This window comes from Ochotona curzoniae, unplaced genomic scaffold, assembly GCF_017591425.1.
Source record: "Ochotona curzoniae isolate NIBS_2020 unplaced genomic scaffold, NIBS_Ocur_1.0 scaffold_4506, whole genome shotgun sequence".
In the NCBI taxonomy this organism is placed as follows: Eukaryota; Metazoa; Chordata; class Mammalia; order Lagomorpha; family Ochotonidae; genus Ochotona; species Ochotona curzoniae.
The window spans coordinates 14,982,505-15,009,428 of NW_024467119.1; the positions used below are offsets into that span (position 1 = coordinate 14,982,505).

At 38.3% G+C, this 26,924-nt stretch overlaps 1 protein-coding gene across 4 annotated transcripts; it reads right to left on the reverse strand.

Moving 5' to 3' along the window:
• Positions 1-55: 55 nt before the first annotated feature.
• Positions 56-16,098, reverse strand: LOC121147584 (UDP-glucuronosyltransferase 2B13-like). Of its 4 annotated transcripts, XM_040967534.1 has the most exons (7): positions 15,770-16,098; positions 15,368-15,418; positions 11,798-11,946; positions 7,675-7,806; positions 5,703-5,790; positions 4,272-4,491; positions 56-860 (listed from the first exon to the last, which is right to left on the reverse strand). In XM_040967534.1, exons 1-7 carry the CDS (start codon positions 16,089-16,091, stop codon positions 581-583), a joined length of 1,242 nt encoding a protein of 413 aa, XP_040823468.1. In that variant the 5' UTR covers positions 16,092-16,098; the 3' UTR covers positions 56-580. The 4 variants fall into 4 exon arrangements, with proteins under 4 accessions (XP_040823468.1, XP_040823467.1, XP_040823465.1 ...); XM_040967533.1 differs by lacking the exon at positions 15,368-15,418 and having other exon boundaries at positions 11,798-11,942; positions 15,613-16,098; XM_040967531.1 differs by having other exon boundaries at positions 15,368-16,098.
• Positions 16,099-26,924: the final 10,826 nt, after the last annotated feature.

Here is a 26,924-nt window from a genome sequence, read left to right on the forward strand (position 1 = left end):
AGGCATGGGGATGATGGCAGAGGGGACTAGAAATAGGATCATTAGTGAATTTCAGCAGAAAATTCCAGTCTGCATGTGGACTGGACTCTCCGTTCTTTATTGAGATGCCCACCTGGTCTCTTAAGTGTAATACCTTCACTGAACTTGGCTAGAATTCTCACTGCTAAAAAAATTCATTTTGCCATTTTTAATAAAGATCCGGCTTGGGTTTTCCTACTTGATTGCATTTTGTTCAAATAGACAATGTTTCTGAAATGTAGACTAAAATCTTGAGATTTCTTGTTCTTCACAAATCAGCAGGCTAAAGATTCAATGAATCCTTTTGCTTCAGATATGATGTGTATCAAAATTGAAGTAGAATTATTTGAGGATTTCAGAGATCAGAATGGTTCCTTCCCTAATGATGAATCAAGAAAAAAAGAAGTAGACAAATAAAGACAAAGGTCTTATAGAATGTTGAGGGAAATCTTGCCACACTTTGGGACTTAGAGCAAGCGTATCACATCTAGAAAATTCTTATTCCTTAATACTAAAGGGCTGGTTTCACGTCATAGCTGCTATCCTTAGGTCTGAAGGATCTCTAATCCCTTTTATTCTTTTTTCCTGTCTTAAAAAGCTTTTTATAAATAAGCAAACAAACTTTGATGGCAAGGATAGTAACAATTGCCACACAGGCCAGCAGGAACCCAGCCACATCCAGAGAGTGGTACTGGTACCAGGTCAAATTGTGGGCAGCTGGCCGAAGGTGTTTGGCTCCTTTGTGGCGCATGACAAACTCGATCCAGAAGACGGCTCGGTCCAGGGGCTTCAAAGGCTGTTCATGATGAATTCTTGATAATTTCATAACATTCTCTTTGTACCTGTAAAAAACCAATAGACATTCTCTTGTAGAATGAACCAGAAAAATGAACAGGTGAAATTTTAATGCAGATGGTACAGGTGAAGGCCTTGTAAAAATGGAACAAAAACAAATTATTTTCTTCTGTAATCACTCTAGAGATCTTGGCTTAAAAGCTAGAATATGTTACTGCATAGTATTCCAAGATATGAAGAAAAAAGCTGGGTGATAACAAGAATTTTTATCATTCTAACCTAGAAGTGGGAATCGTGTAAGTCCCCAAAGCAAAATTCAAAATAAAATAAACATCAAGAAAACAGAAAGTGGGTCTGACACAGTAGCCTAGTGGCTAAGGTCCTTGTCTTGCACATACTTGGGATCTCATATGGCTGCTGGTTTTTGTCCCGGATGCTTCACTTCCCATTCAGCTCCCTGCTTGTGGCTTGGGAAAGCAGCTGAGGATAGCCTAAGGCCTTGGGACCCTTCACCCATGTGGGAGACCCTGAAGGGGGTCTGGGCTCCTCATTTCGGATCTGCTCTGCTACTTGAGGAGTGAACCAGTGGATGAAAGATCTTTTTCTCTGTTTTTCCTTCTATTTTTTTTTTTTTAAGATTTATTTTTATTATTTTTTCATTGGAAAGGCGGATATACAGAGAGGAGAGACAGAGAGGAAGATCTTCTGTCCGATGGTTCACTCCCCAAGTGAGCGCAACGGGCCGATACTATGCCGGTCCGAAGCCAGGAGCCTCTTCCGGGTCTCCCACGCGGGTGCAGGTTCCCAAAGCTTTGGGCCGTCCTCGACTGCTTTCCCAGGCCACAGGCAGGGAGCTGGAAGGGAAGCGGGGCTGCTGGGATTAGAACCGGGGCCATATGGGATCCCGGGCGTGCAAGGCGAGGACCTTTAACCACTTGCGCCACCGCGCCGGGCCCTTTCCTTCTATTTGTAAACATAACTTTCCAACAATAATAAATACAAATCTTGGAAAAAAAAAAAAGAAATGAAAAAGCATGAAATAAAACGCACTTGAGATTGGAGTTTGAACTATTCTATAAGCAATAGGTCTGATACACCAGGTTCAAAATAGTTCAAAATTTAGAGTAGAAGTCAAGTCCATTAGAAAGCCTAAGTACAGGGCCCGGCGGCTTGGCCTAGAAGTTAAAGGCCTTGCCTTGAACGCCCCGGGATCCCAGTGGGCGCTTGTTCTAATCCAGGCAGCTCCCCTACCCATCCAGCTCCCTGCCTGTGGCCTGGGAAAGCAGTCGTGGATGGCCCAAAGCCTTGGGACCCTGCACCCGTGTGGGATACCTGGAAGTTCCTGGTTCCTGGCTTTGGATGCATAGCATTGGCCTTTGCGCTCACTAGGGGAGTGAATCATCGGACGAAACATCTTCCTCTCTGTCTCTCCTTCTCTCTGTATATCTGACTTTGTAATAAAAATAATAAATCTTTAAAAAAAAAAGAAAGTCTAAGTACATGTTTGGTCAAAGTTGATAAGGAGTTGATATCAATCAGGGATTGAAATTAACTTTGTATCAGTGGATTAATGATTAAAAGGATGAAGGTACAAAAATGAATTTCCTTGTTTTGAATGCTGATTCTGATTTTTTATGTCCCTTTTCATACTCTTCTTTATTTTCAGTTTTTCATTGCTAAATAGAATGGAGACAAGTGATAGCTTATCTGATTACCTTGAACAATAATGCCTTGATTCCCAGATAACTTTGAATTATTCATATTATTTGGCAGACCAGCCATAAATGCTTCCTATTATAACTGTTGTTTTTCTTGTTAGTGTAATTTTAGAATGTGAAGAGTTCTCAAGACATTACAGTTGCATTTGTGTCTGGCATTGAAATGACTCAGGGCTGAGGGATAGAGCACAAGGAAGCATGTTTGCTTGTGGTTTACAGAGTCTGAATGACAAAGTTCTCTATGTTGGCACTGTAGCCATTGTAACATAGCTAATTTCTATGCCTGTTTATAAATTCAAAGCAAAGAAGTTTTTCCAAGTACATTATGGAATGGCTGTAATGAAGATGTCACATAATGTATATGAAAAATCGCAAAAAAATGTGTTTTGTAGTAATAGATATTCAATTTATGTCAGCAAATCTAGTTCTCTTTATTTTCTGTATTGTACTTATTTAAAGTAAATATAGAAATATTCCTACGTTAGATAAATGTGCTTTACATTAAATTAGCAAGTAAAATTTTCAGAAAAAGAAAAGCTTGCTTGTGATAATGCTCATCAGCATGACACATCAGAATTGCTCAGTAGCTGTAATAAGTTATGCAACTTTTGAAAGAATCTCAGTTGAACTTGAACTGTGGTAATGCAACAAGGTGGAGAAATCCACCTAGGGGGAGGGTTTGGGGAGGGGTAGGGGGAATCCCAGTGCCTATAAAACTGTGTCACATAATGCAATGTAATCAATAAAAAAATAAGTTATGCAATTTTTAAAACCTAAGTGTCCATTGCACTGTTACAATCAGTATATTCACAAGCAAAATGCTTTATTTCTAGTTAAAGTCATTATGAAATAAACTGGGAAAATATATGAAGACTATGATTGGTATCAAGAGTGTAATCATAAGATAATGATAGTTACTTTCCATACTGAAATAATTTGGGAACCAAATATTTCTTGTTTCAAAAATTTTGGCTACTACAAGTAACTTATTTCATGTAAATCACTATTTTGTTACTTTTTAGTTCTCCCAAGTAAGACAAGTCAAGGACAACCATAATAGCTAAAAAGAATATGCCCATATTTAAAAGTGGTACACTATTATTTAAGATAGTTTTAATTCAGTGAATTCTAAAGTTTTAGTTATTTGTCACTTATCAGTGAGAGAATCAAAATATAATATATAGTTGGGAAGTGATTAAATACTTGAATATAAATATAATGAGAAGTAGATGGATAATGTCATGCTAGTTTACTGAAAAAAATAATTCAGAATAGTTAAAAAACACAAAAATATGTGTAAGTACATGAGATAGTGGGTATGTTCATTTTTCCCTGTAGTATTACTTTTATATCGCACTTAGCATTGGGTAAAATCAAATTTACTTTAAAGAAATGTGACACAAATCTCTTGCTGGAAAGACGTTATAACTGCTGAAATTAATGATTTCGTGCTTCAGTACTGTTCTTAATATTTGTTCCTATTTTTATTTTGGTGATTCTTCTTATTTGATTCATTAGATGATTCAAATTTTTATGCTATATTTAGACATCTGAAGATGTTTCTGTAAAACTATTGAAAAAAATGTTGTGACACTAACAATGAATTATTGGTGCTTGTCATTAACAGCAAATCTGTACTCAGCCTAATCTTCATGTTCAGAATTGTGGTTTTTCTCCCTAGCCCTCATCTGAAAACTCATTAATGCATACATGATGTGTTGTTCAGAAAACAATACTCACGAAGGATCATGGATAACTGTCTTCAGGGCATTGAGTAAGTCTGCACTTGACATTGTTTTCCAGTCCAGTGTAACTGCTGCTCCCTTGGCCCTCATGTAGGCAACGTTATCAGGTTGTTCCGCAAATAAAGGAATGCCCACCATAGGAATGCCATGATAGATTGCCTCATAGATGCCATTGGCTCCACCGTGAGTAGCAAAAGCTTTGGTTTTTGGATGACCTAAAAATAGAGTGATTTTCAATAACATTATTGAGTCTTAGAAATGAGATGATAAATGCATGCCATGAGGCACTGAAAGAGGCAGTGCCTTCCAGAAAAGCAATAGATAATAACCATGACAGTACATTTAACCTGCGTTCTTATCAGGAGGAAGAGATGCCTACATGCTCTGGAGAGGAAGGTAAAGGCCATGGCAGAGGTATCATGTTACTTGAGACTTGTACAACATAGGATTGGCAAGTATTATACGGAAAGAACACATTCTACATAAAATAAACATCATAAGCCAAAAAAGACAAACATCCAAATGCATGTTAGTACATTTTTTTCTTAAAGAATTTGTGCACTCATTCAGTCTGATAGTAAGATAAGCAGGGCAGCGAGGAGTGGCATGGGCGTGGTGCTGGAATTGAAAGGAAAACCCACACTTCACCTTGAAATGTGTTGTTATTTCATGATAAGGCTTGTATTTTTTCCCATGGAAAATTCACAGTCATTCATTATACAAGAAAGACTATTTTTCAGTGGCATTTGGAACTGCCCCCCTACCCCATGTTAAGGGGAAAGGACAAACGAAGTGAGAGTTGGAGAGATAATGCAGCAAATTACTATTACTTGTATTAATGGGAAATAGGATGAGAGTGATTCAATGTGAAAGACAGAGAGAGGGAGAGAGAGAGAGAGAGAGAGAGAGAGAGAGAGAGAGAGAGACTTTTCCAACTGTTACTTCACTCCCCAAATACCCACAACAGCTTGGTAACTTGGGCTGGGATAGCCTGTTGTCAGGATGCCAGAACTCAATCCATGCCTCCCATATAAGTGGCAGGAACCCCAGCAATATCCTTCTGCCTTGGTTGGGTGCACCAAGATACCATTGGAAGTGGAGCCAAAGTTGAATCCAAGCACTTCAAGTCCCAATCTGTGTCTTAGCTGCTCTGACAAAATACTCATCCCAGAAAATGACTGAGATTCTGTATGAGAGGTGGCCACACTTAAAAATACTTTGATTCAGTGTATAAAGATTTTGTATATAATGAAATGTCAGCTGTTGGAGTTCACTGTATTTCCCCTAGGACTGGAAAAATAAATGCGAAGATGTTTGGTTGTGCTTCTGATGGTTCCAATAGTAAGTGTCCAATCTGCTTTTGGCTGAGCACTCATCCTGCTTGGCTGCTACTCACATTGTCAACGTTTGTTCTCTAGAGTCTTACCAAGAAGGTCATTCTGGGGGATCCACTTATACAGCTGAGTATTGGCTCCTAAATGAGCTGGCTTCATGCCCTCATATCTCCAAATAACCTGTTAGTAAAGAAAGCACTGATTGCTGGGTTGTATTTCAAATGATAGTGAAATAGAATTCTAAAAGAATTCTCAAAGTGATTACTTTTGAAATTTCTTCCGGAGGAAAATACAAGTAATAGGACAGGAGAGCTTCTGTGATGAGGCCTAGAAGTCCAAAAGACTGATGCAAATAGTATAGCTATGTTAGCTTACTTGTCATACAAAATGTACTGCCTGTATTATGGTTATGTTCAAAAGGAGAGGGGTGCCATGGCATATCACATATTTCCCCTTAGTCAAAGGAGATGATCAGCTTTTTTTAGGCAGCTGTAATTCTAGGACAAAGAAGAGTAACTCATAACCAGTGGTCTTCATTTTTAAGATATTTGTATTTGTTATGTTAGCTTCATCTTTCAAACTTAATTACTTTTAAAATTTTAATCAAATTAATCAAGAATTTAATCATAGTCACTTGCTTCATAATTTATTTTGTTAGAGTTGGACATCTTTTGGGTCACATAATAGCAAATCTGTACAAATACATGTGACTAATAGATTCTATTTAGAAACTGTATTTAACTTTAGTAGAAATTATTAAACACTATTTCTGGGAAGATTTCAAATGATGTTTTTGAAATTAATGCATAGTATTATCATTATTACCAGGATTAAAAAATCCCTTAAATGTAAGAACTAAAAGCCAGTTTGTAAGTAATGTAGTGGTTGAAAAAAAAACCCAAACTGCTGTGATACTAAATTTTGCTCAATGAATTGTTAACTCTTCTAGTATATCCTAAAAAACATTGATGGCACTGATTAATGTGATAATAGCAAAATTTCCATGCCTAATACCAAAATAAATTATTGATTCGTAATGTCCAATCTAGCCTGATAAAGTATCACCTAAAGTTTAACTTAAAGTTTAACATTCTATTTGCATATAAATGCTAAAAGTAGTTTCAGAGTATCAGCAGAAATGTACGTAGATGATAAATACAAGTCTAAATCAAAGAAAACTACAAAGCAGTTAATAAATATCTAACGATCAGTTATCTTGTGTATATTATAATATTAGCTCCTTCTGATTTTTTAGAAGAGACTATCTGAGCCTCCCATTCCAGGTTTGCTTTTGTTTGATTCTATATTTGCCTTCCGCAATAAGAAGGTGTTCATCTGCTGAGTGAGGAGCATGGTCCTGTTAGGGGCCACATTATAGAATTCACAGGGTCCATCTTCAGAGTGGGACACAGCCTCACCTTTGCTCTTACGTCTTCCTGTTTCAGACACTGTCGGAGGCCAGTCCCACAAGGCTGACTCGGCTCTCCATTTCTCTATATCTACCTGGCTGAAGGGGTACCTGGATTCAGAGTTAGGCTCCTGCTGAACATACAAAGAATGGGCCTATTTCAAAATTAGAAGTAAAATGGTAAGAGTTACATGAGAAACTTCAACATCATCATGCATTTGAGGTTTTTTAAAGACGTGACAAATGTTTCTCTGTTAATGCAGTCATTAATTAAAATTCAATTTCTTGTTATCATGTTTAATGCATACAGTGGTCTTAACAATCTTGCAAGGAAAACAAGCAAATGACGGGCAGACTGGGGGTGATTTCTGTGTCCCTGCCTGCAATGTCATGGGAATACATGGCTTCACACTTCACCTATTGTATTTCTTTCTGTTCACACTGTTATTGTTGAAGTTATTCCCAATCAAAAATACTCTTTTTTTCCCTTACCTATCAAGTATAGTTTCATGGTCTCATAAATCAGAGCTACCAATTAGCTTACTTTTTGTAGCATAAAAACTTTTTGTAGCATAAAAACTTTTTGTAGCATGAAAACATTTTGCAGTGTTACCGCACTCACTTACTGCCTCCCACCATGAAGCAGCTTTTCTGACCTTTTGTGGAAGCTGGGCAAGCGCTGATGCGATCACATTGGCCCTCTCTTCTGTCATGTTACTGATCATTGAGCCCAAAGAAAACACCACAACTCCCTCTTCTCCAGAGCTCTGCACAAAGTCTTCCATGTCCTGGGAAGAGAGAATCCATTCTGTCACAAAAGGATGACAGCAAAGAAAATAGTCCTAAACAGATTGGTGCAATTACCTAGGAAGGAAATTCAAGTTGTCAGAAATTATGAGTAATGGCTGTTGTAAAATGTATGAGAGGAAATATTTCATTCTCCCCATTTCCAAGTGTACAGGTTATAGTGTTCATCGCTTTTGCATTGTTGTACTGCCAATGTCTCAAAATGTCTTTTTCTCAAAGCTAAAATTTCATGCCCTATGAACATCATGTGGTAACTGGATAATTGTGATCCTAATTTAATTCCTTTTTCATTTCACAGAAAGATGTGATCTTGTTTCATTTACCTTCTTTGTCCTGTTTCCAACTAGACTTCCTAGTTTTGGCTTATTTGGCACTATTAAAAATTCTTTGGTAAAACAATTATAATGATGTGGGATGTGTGTGTGTTTCACACTATCACAATTATTTTACCAAAGAACAATAGCACAGCAAAAATAATGAAAGAACTCAAAAGCAACAAAAGAGAGAAACCCAAATATCTGAAATTACTAGAGCAATGGCACTGGTAGAATATGACCAGAATCCATTCTCCCTCTCACTCATTTCTAGGTGTGTAAGTGTTAGTGGACAGCATGGTCAAAATGTTGCTTTATCAATGTCCCCAAATTTCTTCTACTGCACAATTGAAACTTTGCCCCCTTGTGAATTTCATATATGTTGAACTTCATCTGACCTGTGGTTTTCCAAGCTGTGGTCTCCTCGTTCCTTGTCAGTTTCTCTTTGTGCAGATCAGAAAATCTACTCAAAGCTATGTGGTATACAACTTGTGTTAATATTGCTTTAGTCTTTGGCTCTTTGAAAATTACCATATAAATCTGAAGCTAATTGTATTCAAAATGGATATTGAAATGTATCCATTGCATATGTCACTTTTGTGTTGCTGTAAGAAGATATCACACACTATACCAATAAAGAATGTTGACTTCTTGTGATATGATTTTAAAGCAGATTAAATCATTGTGTTTCACTACAGAGAATACAATGCTATCTGCTGGCAGATTTTGTTTCAGGTATAAGCTGAAGGCTGTTCTCATGTCTATCTGCCATGGACATGTCCCCTGTGTTCATTCTGGAGGGCAGCTGTGCTCCTGCGAACTTCACTCCCAAGCCAAGACTCACTGTGGTGTCTGATCAGCTTGCTATTGTGTGTGTAAACCTCTGGAATCTCAGTGACAAAGGATTACGTGTTGTGGTGGCAGCAATTAAGCATTTGATTGAGTTGCAAATATTTTTAGTACCATACAGTTATGATACAGTTATGCTTTGATGATTGGTTCTCTCTCTCTCTCTCTCTTTTTTTTTTTTTTTGATTTATTTGCAGGGATCTGGTGCAATAGCCTACTTTCTAAATCCTTGCCTTACATCTGCCAGGATCCCATTTGGGCACTGGTTTGTGTCCTGGCTGCTCCACTTGCAATCCAGCTCCCTGCTTGTGACCTGGGAGAGCAGTCCAGGATGACCCAAAAGCTTCGGGACCCTGTATCTGCATGGGAGACCTGAAGAACCTCTTGGCTCCTGGCTCCCCTCCTTCGCAACCACTTGGGGAATGAAGCATCAGATGGAACATCTTTCTCACTGTATATCTTCTCTGTAAACCTGTCTTTCCAATAAAAACAAATAAGCCTTTAAAAGTATTTAAAAAGATTTGCTTGTTTGCGATATATATCACACTGTGAAGGAGAGATAGCCAAAGAGAGAGGGAGAGCCACAGAGAACTTCCATCTTCCCTGTACTCCACACATGGCAACAGCAGTCAAGGCGAGGCCAGGCAGAAGCCAGGGACATGGAACTCCATGTAATATCCTTTGTAGCTGGTACGGTCCAAGAACCTGGGGAATCTTTGCTTTTTTAACGGAGTGGAATGGAAGCAGAGCCACCAGGACGCAAGCTGCCATGTTGATGTCACAGGTGGTGGCTTAACTTGCTGCATCTCAACACTGGGCCCCACTTTCCCTGTCAAGCTATGCTGTTGCTGAGGAATCTCAATGCTTACGATAAAACTTTACTCTTTATTTTGTTCATCTTATTGCCAAGACTTATACCTACATTGATTTTTAAATAATTCTACAACATTTTTCTTGATATGACTTTGCTTAGGAATGTAATATTAAATATTGCACATAATCTGTTAAAATAAGAGTTCTATTCAATAGCTCATATTTAATAGAGATGTCTGTAGTATCTAGCATATTTTAAATAATTTATTGTACTAGTAATAACTGCAATCATAATCATGATTTGTATCTAGATCACTGAGTAAATGCTAGACATTTCATTTTATTATTTATTTTTAATGGATACATTATAATTTTAGGTATTTATGGGATAACTTAGATTGTTTTAATATATATGTTGTGTTTTGTTGAACCAGAGTAAATAGCTCCTTAAATAGTTATCTTTTCTGTGGCCAGTGCCATGAGTAATAGGCTGAGCCTCTGAATGTGGTGACAGCATCCCATTCAGGATCAGGTTTGTGTCCCAGCTGTTACACTTCTGATTAAGCTTCCTGCTTATGGCCATTCCTCCCATTCCCCTACCTTCTCCAGTGTCACTAACTTCCATTGTACTTTGACCACTTTTGACATCCGCGTTGTTAGATTCCACGTATAAGAGAAATCACACGGTATTTGTACTTGTGTGCATGGCTAATTTCATGTAACATAATGCCCTTCAGTTCCATCTATGTTGCTGAAGACAACAAAACTTCAGATTTTTTTTTTTATGGCCAAAGAATGTTCTATTGTGTGTATGTGCCACATTTTCTTTATCCATTCATCAGTGGATGGACATTTAGGTTTCTTCTACTTCTTGCTTGTTGTGATTAGAGTTGCAATAACATTGGAGTGTAGATATCTCTTCTGCAGACAGATAGATGTGTTATCTGTATCAACTATTTTTCCCCATACAACACAGCCTAAAGTTGGTGTTACTATTATAGCATCAAATCTATTCATGTCTATGACTAGTTTGGACTAGTGCTACATTATTTGTTGCCTAAACTTTTACAATAGCTTCCTTAACTCACTCTTTCCATACTCTTGCCTCTGCAATTTAATCTAGGGAACACATTTTCGAAATCTTTTTTCTTTAAAGGGAATTTGGCAATATCTCTTCCTAGTTTTACTCTATTTGCTGGCCTTCTTCCTAACACACCTATTATACTTGTTAAACTGCTTCCTACTACATGATAAGATCTCACTTCTCTAGCACACCCAGCTCTTTTATTCAAGAATTCCTTCTAAACTAGCAGTTCTTGGGAACTATGCTTCAACGTTGCTCCTTTTCCTTTTGAGTTTTCTTTCCCATCTAATTTCTCCATACCCATTGTTGCATGTCATCCCAGAGCCGCTGTTGTTAACAGCAATAATCTGATCTATTACACATCAGTGACAATCTATGATCCCTACTGGATATTCTCTAAACACTAGTTCTTCCTTTTCAAAACAGTTCCACACAATTTTTATTGCTTGCTTATGGTCTTATCCTCCGAAATAGAATGAAAGATGTTGGGGGGAATAGTAAAGGCTGGGTGTAGTTTGGTTTTCTGCATATCTAACAACTACACTGTTATATCCTAGTCATTTCATAAATATTCTTTAAATAAATAAGTGATTGATATTTCCTTATATTTTGGATAATGAAAGCTTTCATTAAATGACTTTTAACAGTCTCCATAATGATAATGAGATCTGTATACTTGCAGATGGTATACAGCCATGCAAGGATTCTTCAAGGGATGCATGGAAAGTGTGAATTGCCTATTAATTCAGTTTTTCTTGTATGTTTTGAAGTTCTCTCATGTGCACTTCTGATTGTCAGGACACTTATTTCACTTCCAAGATTTCTTCCTGGGGGTCAAATGCTTTAAATGAAGAATGCAGAGTAATCCCTCTGAAGATACCAACAAAAGCAAGCAGGCAGAAATGTATTTACCTTTGGCAGAGGTTTGGCGGGTTTGCAATGAAGTCCTCCAATAAAATCAAAATTTGGCAGGAACGGATGAGGAAACTCGAAATCCCAATAACTTCGAACGAGCCAAAAGTCAGCTTTCCCTGCTATTTCAGAGAAAGTAGTAGGTCTTCCTGAATGGAGGAAAAGAGAAATAAAAAGAGTAAGAAGAGAAATGTCACATGAAATTTACCATGCAGTTTTCTGAGAGATGTTCACTGATGAAGTAAATGCTTATTTAGGCACAACAGAATTTACAACCATAAATTCCACATTTTCACCTGTCATTGATATTAAAGGCAGTGTGAGGGAAGATTATGACCCCAATGTCACTTTAGTGTATTCATAATTCCATTACACTGTGGTTATAAAAATAAATCACTACAGAATTAAGCATGCATCTGTTTTTTCTTTGAAACTGTATAAGTGGCAGAGACAAATGAAAATTATTTTACGTTCAGAATCAAATAATTTTACCAAAATTATGTGCAGGACTTTTCCAGTAGTACCCAATCTAGTTTCTACAATTTGGAAATCTTATCCCTGATTCTTAATTTTTCCATGTGAACTGTTGAGTTTCTTGAAGGTGGCTGAATTCCATGTGCTTTTGGTTTACGTTAGGAGCCTAATAATAATAAATATTTACACATATATTTGAATGTAAATATTTGTAAATATCTGGAGAATTTAAAAATATGGGAATATCATTTGCTTAATTTTTACTATTTTTTAAAAAATAAGAAATATAATTTAAAAGTGGGAGACTAATTTCCTGTGCATCTACAACTAAACAAAATTTTAGGCTTTAAAGAAACGGTTTTTAAGAACTTAGTAAACAAATGTAAAAACACTGGACACCTAAAATTATGGTTTAGTGCCCATTGCAAAATTGTTTCTCTCAGCTATGAATGAATACTTTGGCTAATAAGGAAAATATTTTAATTTCTTTTTAGCTTGGAGAGTTTACTTTTATTATTGGAATTTTGTGTTAGGACGTCAACATTGAATTTAATACATCTATGGTTTAGTCCTTGAGTCAATATCCTATGAACTCTATTTTATTTGGCACTGTCAAATCTGAATAATCAGTTTCTTCAGTAATTTCCACAGACAGCACAGTCCCATTGACATTTTGTATGAAGTCCTATACTCAAATAAATAAAATAAGTCTTAAAAAGTTTTTGATTTCCTAAGTATAGTTTTAAGTTTAACTTGTGAAGGGTATAAAGCCTTTACATATTTACTTTTTTTTTAAAAAAAAGATTTATTTATTTTTATTGCAAAGTCAGATATACAGAGAGGAAGAGAGACATAGAGGAAGATCTTCTGTCTGATGATTCACTCCCCAAGTGACTGCAATGGCCGGTGCTGTGCTGATCCGAAGCCTGGAGCCAGGAACCTCCTCCAGGTCTCCCACATGGGCTCAGGGTCCCAAAGCTTTGGGCCGTCCTCGACTGCTCTCGCAGGCCACAAGCAGGGAGCTGGATGGGAAGTAGAGCTTCCGGGATTAGAACCGGCACCCATATGGGATCCTGGTGCATTCAAGGCGAGGACTTGAGCCACTAAGCCACACTACCGGGCCCACACATTTACTTTTTATGTGCTTTGTTTAGTGCCTCAATGACCGGGCATCTATTTTTAATGTTTCCTAGCTGAAAATGTTTTCTGTTATACAGATTAGAAATATTATGTTAAATAAAATTAATTAACTTTATTATAATACTTACAATTTATTTTAAATAAATTCTATATTTTTCATGGTACAGTTCCTTAGGCTCAGAATTCCCCTTTCCCTCTATCCCTCTGCTTTCCCCTCTATAGTCATAAGTCCATCATTGTGCTATTTAAGTGTATCGTGACATTGTAGATATAGAGAATCGTATAAAGTCCAAAGTTACTGATTTTAAAATGTCTGTCTGTCTGCAGTTTCTCTTGGAACCTTTCCAAGCTGTTATGATCAGGAAATTTGAATCAATTATATACTAGAACCAGCCCAGATAAAGAAACACTTTGCAAAACTAAAATCACTTCCTAATATGGTTGACAAAAGCAAGCTATTCACTTTCATCTGTATCCCATTGAAGACATTACTGAAATCTGTTCAATTTCCAAGGAGTCACCTATGAAATTCTTCTGAATGTTTTAAGATTGGCTATAGCTAGATTTCTAACTTGCATTTCGGCTTCACTCTCCTTCCCCATTTGGAAGTAGTTTTGGTTTTAGCATGCTAGAGGAGTTATTGCTATCACTTTCCCCTACCAAATTTTTCCTCTGTTCATATAATTTTTAAATAACGCTCATAATTTCCAAGATCTTTTCCATATCCACAGAAGGTTTAGCAACCACCACTGTGTGTCTTTCTGCTATGCAACACAGGCTTCCCAAGGCAAACCAAAGCTATCATCAAAGGAGGCTACAGTACATGAAGCTTCATTCTGTAAGTATCACTCACTATCCTCCACGAGTGGGGAAGCCACAGGTCTTCTTGACCCATGTCCTGACATACTGGAGCAAAGATCTGTAAGGAGGCTACACTAGCAACAACTATGTATTAATTCTAGCACCAGATTCACAGTTCTCACATATGATTTATCCTATAAGGAAATGCCTTTAGAAAGGTATTTGAAAGTTGATTTTTAATACAGAAAAGGCAGCAGAAGTCATTCTTGTATCTGAGACTATTACAAATTCCTTCACTTTGAGTGCCAAAACCATATTGATACAAGATCTACACATTTCAGAGAATACTTGGTATGGGATCTCTTGAAAGAAATTGCAGCAGGGGCAGTAAGTAACTGTCTTAATTTAAGATGTTCACCAAATGAGTGGACATCATTTGCAATATATATATATACATATATATATATATATATATATATATATTTGTGATTTCCAATACTTGTCTTTTGAGAGAAACAATATGTCATTTTGGCACTCCTTCAACAAATCTTGTTTATTCAAAATCTATTGAAATTGTGGGAACTCTGCCAAAATTTCCTGCCAGGAAATAGAGCTTGTGCTATGACACAGCACTGGCAGTGAACAAACCCGTGGGGCAACCTGTAACCGTGCTGCTGAATCATATCGGGTAAGCTCCATTCGGGTGGCTGCAGCGAGAGAAAGAGAATGCCATTATCAAACATTCTAATTTTAAATGAGACAGATACACAACAGGGAAAATGATTTCTGTAATGTCACAGAGATAGCTGTGATAGAATGGTGTGTAACAAGTCAATCTGTATGTTTTTATTCTTGCAGGTATTATGAAGCATCCATTTTTAGCATGAAAAAAAATAGAATAAGAATTGCTTAGAGAAGTGCCCAAGACTTCATTTGTAATTCTGTGACCTGTCAAAGTCTAATCCTAGGGACAGGTCACGGGCTTCTCAATGAGCCTGTAACATAAACATTTCCATTAAGTTTGTGAAATTGATAGATCCTTTTATTATTTCACCTACAAAAGATAAAATTCTTCTGCTTTTACATTCATATAAGCTTGTCTTCAAAATCACAGGAAAGTGAGACTTCACAGTTTCAATTAAAGACACGACTTACCTAGTACTTCACTGTATAACTGATCCCACTTCTCATTGAACATTTTAAACCCAAAGTCAAAACAAAGCAGGCATATCATATTTTTCACCCTTTCTATGAATGTCATTTGGCCACCTAAACCAGACTGAATAATTGGTACGTAGGAAGGAGGCAAGATAAGTCCTCCACTCTGCCTCTCCAATGTGTAGCCAGGAGTAAAGCGTACACTGTATACTAAGGGTATTTTAAGCAGCTCCGCCAGAAGCTCCCCACAGGGAGCAAAAGGATCCGCAAGAACAACATCAAACCTTGATTCTTGTAGTTTTATTATAAGTTCCTTGCTCAACGCAACTTCTTTACAGAGTTTTAAATAATAACTAGAATATCCTGAGAAGAATTCTTGAAGTTCTGAAAAATATTCCCAGTATGTATCTTTTTGAACCATATATATCCATCTATCTGCCCATTGTGTAAAAAAGTCATACAGCTCATGTCCAGCGAAAGATGTAGGAAAAGTTTCAAATTTGATTGCAGATTTTTTGTTAGGATCACTTAGATGAGAAACTGAAGATTTCACAACAGTTACTTCATGGCCTCGCTGGACAAGCTCATCTAAGATTGTCTTCAGATTCATCCAATGGCTGAATTCCATCGGCCACACCAGCACCTTTCCACAACTCCCAGAGCTGAAGCAGCAACTCAGCTGTAGCAGCAGCAGCAGAACTGGAGCGTGTTTTGTTGACATCTTGGTGAAATGCAATGCTTCCTCCAGTTGCTTTCCTTTTCTGTAGCTGCGCATACTGAATCCATAAAAAAAATTATCAAGTAGTTAAAATATAACTGATACTAAACAAAGTAAATACATCACATGTACAAAGGTTATAGCCCAAGATGGCATGGCATAAAGCCAACTCAGATGATCTGGTGTTTATTTGAGTACTGGAATAAAGCCAATTCAGATGATCTAGTGTTTGAGTACTTTCAATGTGTTCCTTTTTTAATTCAAATTTCTCAAGTAGCTCAGGGTTTGATGACCTGTTTGAACAATTCTACATCATGTCAGAGATTTTAGAAAAATGCCAAGAGCAGAGGCAAGTGAGAGGTGATCTCACAGAACCAGAGACAAAGTTAATTATACAACTGATCTACATTTCTTGGGTAGTGCTGTTTGAAGGAATTCATTGTATAAAGTGTTTAAAAAGGTTTCTTTCTTTCTCTGTCTTACACACACACACACGTTTTACAGATTGAAAGTGTGCAATTCAACTTCTTTGGCATATTCACAGGAATGTGTGTTCAATGTCACTGTCCATTTTGAAGCATTTTTCATCCTTCTAAAAAGAAACCCTCCTGCACACACTATTTTTTGTACCCCCCCAACTCCATTTTCTGAGTTCTCCTTTACTAAGCAAACACTTATTTACTTTCCATTTCTGTGCATTTTTCCATTATGGGCATTTCATACAAATGGAATCCTACAGTGCTTGGGGCAGAGACATGCTGTCCCTGGCAGGGGCCAGGTCTCCAACCTACAGTTTCATGTGCTTCCTCCATAATGAAACCTCCAGATTCTCAGTGAGCTTGGTAATAGACTACTAATCATTGTCTAGTTCATCCTTTTTTCCCCCTTGTTTATTATTTTATTTTGCCAGTTTGTTGTTTGAGAATTTCAGTCACCTTTATGTTAACTGATGTTGAACTCAGTTTATACTGGGGTGTCTTTCTCCTGGTATGACAGTAAGAATAAAATCTATCTTGTTCGTGTGGGTGTTGGGATGAAGGGATGTAAGCTGTCTCTTGGGATGGCAGCGTGTTATAGGGGAGTGCAAGTGAGAAGGCCGGCTTCTTCTGCCTGGTTCAGCCCAGCTGTTGGGGCCAATGGGACTTGAACCAGCCGATGGATGATCTCTGTCTTTATCTCCTTATCTCTGTAAATCTACCTTTCCAAGAAAAACAAACTTAAAAAGTTTATGTTGGTACCATGGGTTTTTTCTCATAATATATATTTTTCATGGACATTTTGAAAACAACTTGTATATTCTATTTTACTACATTTCAATAGTGGCTATTTCTAAACATGCATGGCAAAATTATACTAGCCTTCTGTTTTTCATGAATCAAGAGGCTGAGGTTCCCCTTATTTACATTTTTTTTCAGTTACAAGGTTATACTATTAAAATAAAATAAATTTGATTGGGGTTTTGTAAAATAAGATTTATACTGCTTAATGTTTTATCAACTGTAAAACATTCAGGTAATTAATTCAGAGAGACATGAATTTAGCAAAAATTTTAAATTAAAAAATTTTAATATTGATTACATAGTTGAGAGGAATGTGTACCCATGTGGACCTCTGATTAGGATGGAGAGGATCATGGTGTGGAGAAAGGTTGGTGAGAGATAAATGTTTCAGTTTTTTTCCCCCTGTGTCCGTTGAGGGGATGGGTGGGAAGGAAGAATTCCACTCCTTGCTTTCCAACTACTGCAGCAACCGGAGACTGGGGACAGTCATCGATGTCTGTTTAGAGACCATGATGTGGGGAAGATTTTTCTGAGGATATTACCGAAGTGGTTTGAAAATTCTGAGACATTGTTGGCTTTGTTGCACCCAAATCTTTCTAAGATCTATTTACTGACAAGATTTTTCCTACTTGGGAGTGAAATAGTGAATTTAGGACTAGGCAAAGGACAGGAACAGACAATTTTCAAATGATGAAATATAAATGGCTGACAGATACATGAAAACAAAAATGTTCAAGATCAAGGAAAATAAAAGCTACAGTGAGGTTCTTCCTCAAGTCAGCTATCCCGAGTACAATGCTGATATCACTTTATATCCACTGGGATGGTTATTTTAGAAAATTTTCATTAACATGAAGTGTCCATAAAAACTAGCAATTCTGTTCCTTGGTACTCCACAAAAGAAACAAAATGTTAACAAGAAGGCACACATGGGCATGTTCATCATAACAAAAGTTGCAAAATCTTACCTCCAAAATGCTAATGTAGTGTTGACCAATTTGAAGATACAGGAATTCGAGATTGTCCTACTGTGTCAATCATGAAGTGCCATCTAGCATTCAGGGAAAGTTAAGGCATAGTGGAAAGAATAATTACAAAAAAAATAAACATTTGAGACTTTCCAGGAAAGATAGCTTGGTGAGATTTTTTCACCTTTATATTCTGTCCCAGGCAGGGCTCCGCTCTCATGTGCTATGTATAAGTTTGAATGAATCACTTCACCTTTGAGCCTCAGCTGCCTCACCCATAAAATGAAGCGGATGATCGAGACAGTCTCTCAGGTCGTTTCCATCTCTGACATGCTATTAGTTTATTATGCTGAGAAAAACCTCACATTATGTTAAGTGTACAGCAGTCAAACTGAAACTGATGATTAATTATTTTGCTTACATATTGTTTTATCAAGAACTGGACAAGTAGTAAATCCATGGGTTATTTTTCAGCTTACAAAAGAAGTCATGTTGAAAAAAGAAGCACACTTCCCAGTGGTTAAATCAATTCATCTTTTTTTTCAAAATTAGACTCTAGGAACAAGAAATCCACATGAATTGAAGATAGGAGATTTGAAATATTGACTATTTTAAAAAGTTGTGCTGATGAGGGATCAGTAACGACTATCTTCAAGGCCTTTAGCAAATCTGTGCTTGACATTCTTAGATATTGCCAGGCCATGTCCATCAAGAAAGGTTGGTTTTCTTGTTCTATAAATCTAGTTGGTTGTGAGGGCCCTTAATTTTGGGATTGGTGAGCTTGGGACATTTTTTTTTCTCTGAATATCATTCTGACTAGCACAGTTACCAGACACAATCCAAAATACAGGTGAAGTAAAATGATGGATATTTCTTGTGAAGCTAAACTATGAGATGCAATCCAGTCTTTTTTCAACATTGACCTTTTGTGAGTGCTTCTGCAGTGCATCATTAACATACTGATCCACTATAACAACATCTGTGGTATGTATAGTGTCTTAAGGAATCCTCTAAGGAAAAGACAGATTTGGTGATCTTGGGAGAACCAGTGAGACCCCCAAGACGCTGGAGGCTAGGATTGCCCCTTGTTTACAAGCCTTGTCATAAGTGCCCTGCTCAGAAACAACAACCACCACATTTAAGACCAATGAACGATTGCTCTGCAGGTCCTTAGAGACCAAGTCGCTTGAAGCTGTATCAATACCCCTGAACTGTGAGTAGTCCTCTGTCTCTCTCAAACAGGTTCTCTTTCCTGAGAGCTTCTCTATTTCCTACTCACAACACTTTGATTCTTCTTACCACTCAGTTAAAATTTGTCAATCACTGTCTCATGGACAACAAACCTAAAAATCCCAGAGAAAACTCCCCAAACAATTTCTGTGTACTTGATTTAACAGATCGTTAACTTGCCCTGTACCTGTTAAATGTGTTTCTTCTGAATACAATGCTATTATTAGTTTGAAGGAGTCTCTGCTGTTTATTATCTAACTTCTGCATTTTTTTTGTTTTAAAAGTGATGTTTTAGATATTCCTGAGGTACAAGTGTTTATCTTTTACATTACAAATTTCTACAATTAGACATATCTTAACAGAATTATTCAGCTTTATCTAAACTAGGAGAGTTTTTGTGAACTTTTGTGGAACCTGAGTAAGGCGAAGGTGATGACTTTGGCTCTTCTGCGTATAGATCAATGGTCTATTGACCGACTGTCTAATTTATCTTATCCAGTCCGAGAAGAAATAACACAAAGGAGTATCATCAATTGTGTGTCTAGGCAAGTGTGTGTGTGTGTGTGTGTGTTTGGGTGTTGTAAAAAAAAATGGGATAGAACTGTTATATACTGGGGGCAAATGTTCTCCCTTAGCCAAGCTCTAGTTAGGCTTATTGGCTAATTTTTTATACATTGGGTGTTTGGGCATGCTCTGCATTTTAATTTCTTTTTTTAAAGGATTTATTTAGTTGAAAGACAGAATTACAAAAAGACAGAGACAGAAAGAGATTTGCCATCTGTTAGCTCACTTCCCAAGTGGCTGCAACAGAAAGGGTTTGCCAGGTGGAAGCTAAGACACTGGAACTCCAACATGGTTTCCCACTGCATGACTGGGCTTGAGCGCTTGAACCGTTTTTTACTACCTTTCCAAGAGCATTGGCAGCAAGCAGGAATAGTAGAATACCCATGTCACAACACTGGCTTAAATCAATGAAAATCAATGTAGTATGTAATTTCTTTCAAGACATTTTCCTTTACATATACAATTGAGTAGCCATTTTCTGCAGGAGGTCTAGCTTTCTGGTTTATCTCAGCAATACACTTCCTCACTCATGTTTATCATCTCTTGATTTTATCATGAAACACATGTGAATCTTCCTTTCATCTCAACAATTACAGATCACTGTATAATTATTAACTGGCTGACTTTCAATGCTGTTCTGTCTCAGAAAGGGGAGGCCCAAGGAAAGAGAGACAGATGGGGAAGTGGTTCATTGGTGGAGCTCTCAGAGTGCATGACTTCATACCTTAAGTTTGCAAACTTAAATGTGTCAGATGGGTACTTCCTTCACAAATTACAGTAATAACATGAGATCATGAGTATCATAGCACTGAAACATATAAAATAATAATGAAAAACTGTAAAGTACCATAAAAATGACAAAAACATTACCTGGAAACATGAAGTGAGCACAGTATGTTGGAGAAATGGTCCACATAAATTTGCTCAAGATAATGTTTTCACAAACTTTCAATGTAAAGGCAAAACAGACCAAAACAAAAATGTACAAACTGCACCAGAGTGAACCACAATAACATGAAATTTGCATGAACTACTCTACAAAAATAGTTATATTTAAATTTTGCCTCTTAGTTTTCAATTAAGCCTTTATTATGGTTGAGGGTTAAGTAAACCTTCTTTCACAGAATGTTTCTAATAGTGTTGTATGTATGTACAATACATCTTAAAAATCATTGGTTAAAGTAAGATAGTTAAATTACTTCCAGAATCTTGTTCATGCCCATTTGGTTATATTTTTACTATAATTTCTCATGGATTTATCATGAAGCCAAGGGATGGTAGGTGCTGCAGCCCAGTCCTGCTGGACATGGCTCATACCCTGTCCTGAATCTTGCGCATACCCGTGAGTGCTAAGGCCTGGCTTAGTCTGGTCTGTCACCAGACAGCCCACACAAATGCTGATGAGTCCTGCAGCCTTGCCTAGATGAGCTTGCCCTCAGCCTCAGCTCCAGTATTCCCAGAGGGAGCTGTGGACTAGTAGGAGAGTTTCCCAGGTTCCTCTACCAGATCTGCTGTCAGTCCTGGATCCCATACATGCCAGTGGGAGCAACAGTCCTACTTGACATGGTCTGCCCTCAGTCCTGGCCCTTGTATGTGCCAGAGGGTGCTGCAGCCTAGCGCTACCTGACTTTCTCCCAGCCCCATTCCCTGTGAGTGTCACGTGGGTTCCTGTCAGGTGAGTTCTGTGGTCCAGCCTGGCTTGGCCCACCACCATCCCAGCTTTCCATGCAAACCAGCAGGTATTGCAGTCCCACAGAGGCGATCCCACAAGTTCCCTATAGAATTTGACCCCAGATTCATTTCTCTAGCATTCTGATGGGGCTGCAGCCCAGCCTGACATGACCTACTTCTTGCTCTGACATTTAGGGGCAATTACTGCAGCTTATCCCAACCAGTCATGCCCCCAAGCCTCCAAGTCCAGGGTTTAAATTTTTTTTTTAAATTTATTTTTCATGTTGCTTTCATAGTTGATCAATGGGGGAAGGGTTGAGATTCAGGGGGTAGTAGGTAAGACCATTGCTTACACATTTTTTCTTTCTTTTTTTTTTAAAGCCAATATTAACTTAAAATAATTATTATTATCATTTTATGATACAGTTCCATAGGTCCTGGGATTTCCCCCACCCTTCCCCTAATACCCCACCCCAGACTGAGTTATTCCATATCATTACGATAGTTGCTAATATACATTCCAAAGTCCATCATTGTGGGCATGGACAAAGGCAGAGTCCAGCATCCCATTGTCAAGACATATCCAACAGTTTCTTTCCTTTTTTTTTTTTTAAAGATTTATTTATTTATTTTTATTGGAAAGCCAGATATACAGAGAAGAGGAGAGACAGAGAGGAAGATCTTCTGTCCAATGGTTTACTCCCCAAGTGAGCGCAATGGCTGGAGCTGAGCCAATCCGAAGCCAGGAGCCAGGAGCTCTTCTGGATTTCCCATGTGGGTGCAGGGTCCCAAGGCTTTGGGCCATCCTCAACTGCTGTCCCAGGCCACAAGCAGGGAGCTGGAAGAACATATCCAACAGTTTCTTTGGGAGTCCAACCTTGATCCAGAAGTAGAGATGTACCTGTATCGTATTCTTCATCTGAACATAACAGTCTCCACTACATAGTCACTATAAATCCCCCCAAGTAAAAAGTCATAAAACAAAATCAGTAACAGGAAGAAAAACATAAATTTTATAATGCCATGAAGCTAAACAATATGCTACTGGATATAATAGTCTCCATTACACAGTTGTCATATAACCCTTTAAATGAAAGCCACAAAATAAAATAAAATCAACAACATAGAGGAAAAAAATTATAATGCCATGAAGTTAAATAACATGCTACTGAATGACTAATGTGTTTCTAAAGATACAAAAAAAGAAAATCCAGAACTTTCTTCAAGAAAATGATGCAACTGGTATCCAGGTACTGGATACTTTCACATGTGCCTAGGAGCTATGTGCATATTTACTGTGAAAGATTGTCTACTCATATCTTTTGGTTATCTTTGATTTTGATTTTCTTATTATTAAATTTTAGTTGTCTTTATACACATTTTGAATTTTACTGCTTTTCATTATTATCATTTTATGAAACAGTTTCATAGGCCCTGAGATTTCCCTTATCCCTTCCCTAATTCTTTGCCCCCTCATTGAGTTCCCCTATATCTTCACTATAGGACAGTTCTTCATACACAGTTATGAGTCCATCATTGTGGGCATGGACAATGGCAGAGAGTCCAGCATTCTATTGTCAAGATACAGCAAACAATTTCATTGGGAATCCATCTTTGTCTGTAAGTAGATATGATAATCTCCATTACACAGGTACTGTACATCCCCTTAAATGAAAAGCCACAAAACATCAACAACAGGAAGAAAAATAGAAATTAACAACACCATGAAGTTAAATAACGTGATACTGAATGACTAATGTATTGCTGAAGAAATGAAAAATAAAATCAAGAACCTTCTTCAAGAAAATGATGTTACTGTATGATCTATGAGTCATTGAATAATTTAATCAGAAGAAAGTATTTTGAAGAGATTAAACTAACAAAAAAGTTCAAAATTCATGAGATAGGTAGCTTCCACTGATTTTTGTTGGTGAAATGTGCCTCTTCTAGACAACGAATAGATGGGTTTCGTGTTTTTAAATCCAGTCTACTAATCTATGGCATTTGATTGATGAATTTAAGCCATTTACATTTAGGGTTAATATGAATGGGTTATAATTTGGTTCTGTCGTTTTAGGAATGGGTTGTTTACTGATTTAGTCTTCTGCTGTTATTTTCCCGAAATGTTCTTTAGGTTTGCTTTTGGTTTTGTTGGGTGCTATTCCTTTTCTCTGTCAAGAGAATTTATTTAAGTATCATGTGTAGGGCAGGTTTGGGAGAGGCATATTCTTTTAACTTTTCTTTACTGGGGAAGAATTTTATTTCGATTTTCAAAGACAAAGAAAGGCTTTGCAGGGTATGTTATACTGGGCCAACAATTTTTTGCTTTTAAAATCTGGAATATGTCACTTCTGGTCTATAGTTTCCGGTGAGAGGTCAGTTATGTATTTAATTGCCATTCTTCTTTATAGCAATTGATTTTTTCATGATCACAGTCAAAAATCTTTTCATTATGTTTGACTAAAGGAAGCTTGAGGATCGTGTGTTGTGGTGAAGATTGCTTTTGGTCAACTCTGTTAGGAGTTCTTTGCCCCTCCTCTGTTGTGTTTCCTAATTTTTTTCTCCAGATTAGGGTAGTTTTCATTTATGATTTCATTGAATACAGTTTTAGGTTCAGCATCTTTTCTGTACTTTCTGGAACACCCATAACTCTTATGTTTGGCCTTTTAATAGTATCTTCTAATTCTTGAATACTTTTTTTTTTTTTTAGCTTGACCCTACTCTGCTTCCAGCTTTTTGATTGTTTCCACATTGTGACAAGAAATATCTTTCAATTCTGAGATTCTTTCTTCTACATCTTTCATTATATTATTGCGACTTTGCACTGAGTTTTTGATTTGCTCTATTGTATCCTTAATTTCCAATAATTCCTCTTGGTTTTGTTTCAAAAACAATTTCCTGTGTGACATATTCCTTGACTCTTGTGTGTACTTCTTGTTGTTGATAAGAAACTAGGTTTTCTGAATTCTGTATCCCCCATTTTCGCGATGTATTCCTCAGTTAACTCTGAGGTTTGCAAAGACTTTTGTCCCTTTACAGGAGAATCTTCAGTAGTATTCATTATACCTCTGTCTTTTCTTTTGCCCTTTGTTACTTATGATTCTGGTTATCGGAATCTTCTCATTTTTTTAAACATTTTTTAAAATTTATTTTATTTTGACAATCTTTACATAGTTAATTAGGGTAAAAAGTTTCAAGGGCTATAGGAAAGTGGGTAAGACTATTATTTCCATATTGTTTCCTTCATGTTTAAAGGGGGGTATTAAGGGAGAAAGCCCACCCAATTTCCCCCCCTCCCCAGGTCCCAGATGTAGGGTATACTCTGAGGTTCTTGCTCAGGTGGTTTGATATTTCAACAGTTATGAATTGCTGCCAATCTTGCCACTCCAAGCACTATGAGGTCTGTGAAGAATCCACTGGTTGACATAGTCCATCATAGAGTCTCTGTTTGCCCCGTATTTTGCTGTCAACATATAGCTGAGATGGTTGGTTGATCTGTTCTGTCGTCTCTCTTTTTTTGGTTTGGGTTCTGAGTACAACATTTTGATTGGGGAGATCTCCAAAGAAACTGTCTGAGGTGTTCTCAAACCAGATTCTGGTATGTGCTAGCAAGTATAGGGCCCGGCACTGTCCATCACCCCAATCAGCTGGTGGTTGCAATTGCTGGGTTGGTTCTGTTTTCACTCCCGACTTCCACTGGAACCAATGGGTGTTGCAGTCCAGCTTGGTTCTGCCCAGCAAATACTCGGCCCTCATATAAACAAGTGGGAGCTGCAGCCTAGTTGGAGCGACCTGCAATAACCTCCACCAGGCCTGCCCCCTACCCTGGTTAGCCAGTATGTGTAGCAGTAGTCCAATATGTCCCACATGCCATTCCACCCCAGCCGCTGTCCTAGTTTTATGCCCTCCCATGGAATTGGTAAATCAAGAGGGATGAGCCCACTATTTCCCTCCCAGGCCTCTCCCACTCCCAGAATATGCACTCTCCAGGTAGTTCTGTGGTTTAACTTGACAGAACTAATCCCCAGTGCCAGCTTCTTGCTGCTGATGCTGTGGCTAAGCCCAATCCACCCTCACCCACTCTAATTTTGTTTGCACCAGTAGGAATAATCAGCCCAGCCTGGCTTTTCCCTATCTAGTCCACATGAGGCGCACAGGTGTGGTAGCCCTGCTTAGTCTGGTCTGCCCCCATCCCAGCCTATGCTCTCCAGTGGGAGTAGCTGTCCAGCAAAGGAACCACCCCGTACTCCCCTGCCGGTACTGCCCCCTTGTTCTCACGCTTGTTGGTTGGGTGCTGCGGTCACATCTGGTACAGGCATCCTCACCTTGGCATTCCATATTGTGCACTAGTCTATGTTGCGACCGAACCTGGCTCGACCCACACTTTCCTGGTGCTTGGATTTGCCAGTGGATGACGTAGACAGATTCAGCCTGGTCTTCCCCTGACCCATGCCAAATGTATGCCAGTGGGTAACTTTCCATGGCCTGTTCTGGGCTGTTTCCTATCTATGTTCCTTGCGCTTACCTGCTGGGTCTGTGTCCTGCCAGAGGAGTTGACCAGGCTCCTCCATCAGAACCTCTCTCAATGCCAGGTTTCACACTTACCAGTGGATCCATGAGCCAGCTCTACTCAGTCCACCTCCTGTCATAGCAGGAACAGCGGCTCTTCCTGACTGGTCTTCAACCCAAACTGGTTCTTGTTGTTGGATGTTTCAGCCCAGCCATGGTTTGTCCATACCCACATATGGCTCACACATGGCTCAGTAGGGGGTTGAGACCTTGCCTAGTCCATCGCACATCTATTCCGGTCTTCCAGGACACCAGAGGGTGCTGGGGTCTGGCCCAGCTTGGCGCATCCAATCCCAGTCCACACTTGTGCCAAGGGAGACTGCAACCATTTCCCAAGCAGAACGCAGCCCCCATTCCAGGTCACACGTCCCTTGGTGGGAACCTCAACCCAGCTAGGGTTGTCCCCTTAGCTCCCCAACCGGGCCTGTTTCCAGCCATAGATCACATGCATGCCAGTGGTTGTTCTGACTCAGCTTGGCACAGTCCCTCACCTGTCCTGACCTCTGCCTGGAACACTGTGGCTTAGCGTTCCTGGCTCACACAGACCAGTAGGT

What these genes read in the sequence shown, in the direction of transcription:
- LOC121147584 (XM_040967531.1), bottom strand. Translation starts at nt 16,091, where the DNA reads ATGTCAACAAAACACGCTCCAGTTCTGCTGCTGCTGCTACAGCTGAGT. An exon ending in GTTATACAGTGAAGTACTAG is followed by an intron (nt 11,947 to 15,367) that starts GTAAGTCGTGTC and finishes TCCTCCATTCAG; the next exon opens with GAAGACCTACTACTTTCTCT. An exon ending in CCCCCAGAATGACCTTCTTG is followed by an intron (nt 4,492 to 5,702) that starts GTAAGACTCTAG and finishes CTCTATTTTTAG; the next exon opens with GTCATCCAAAAACCAAAGCT.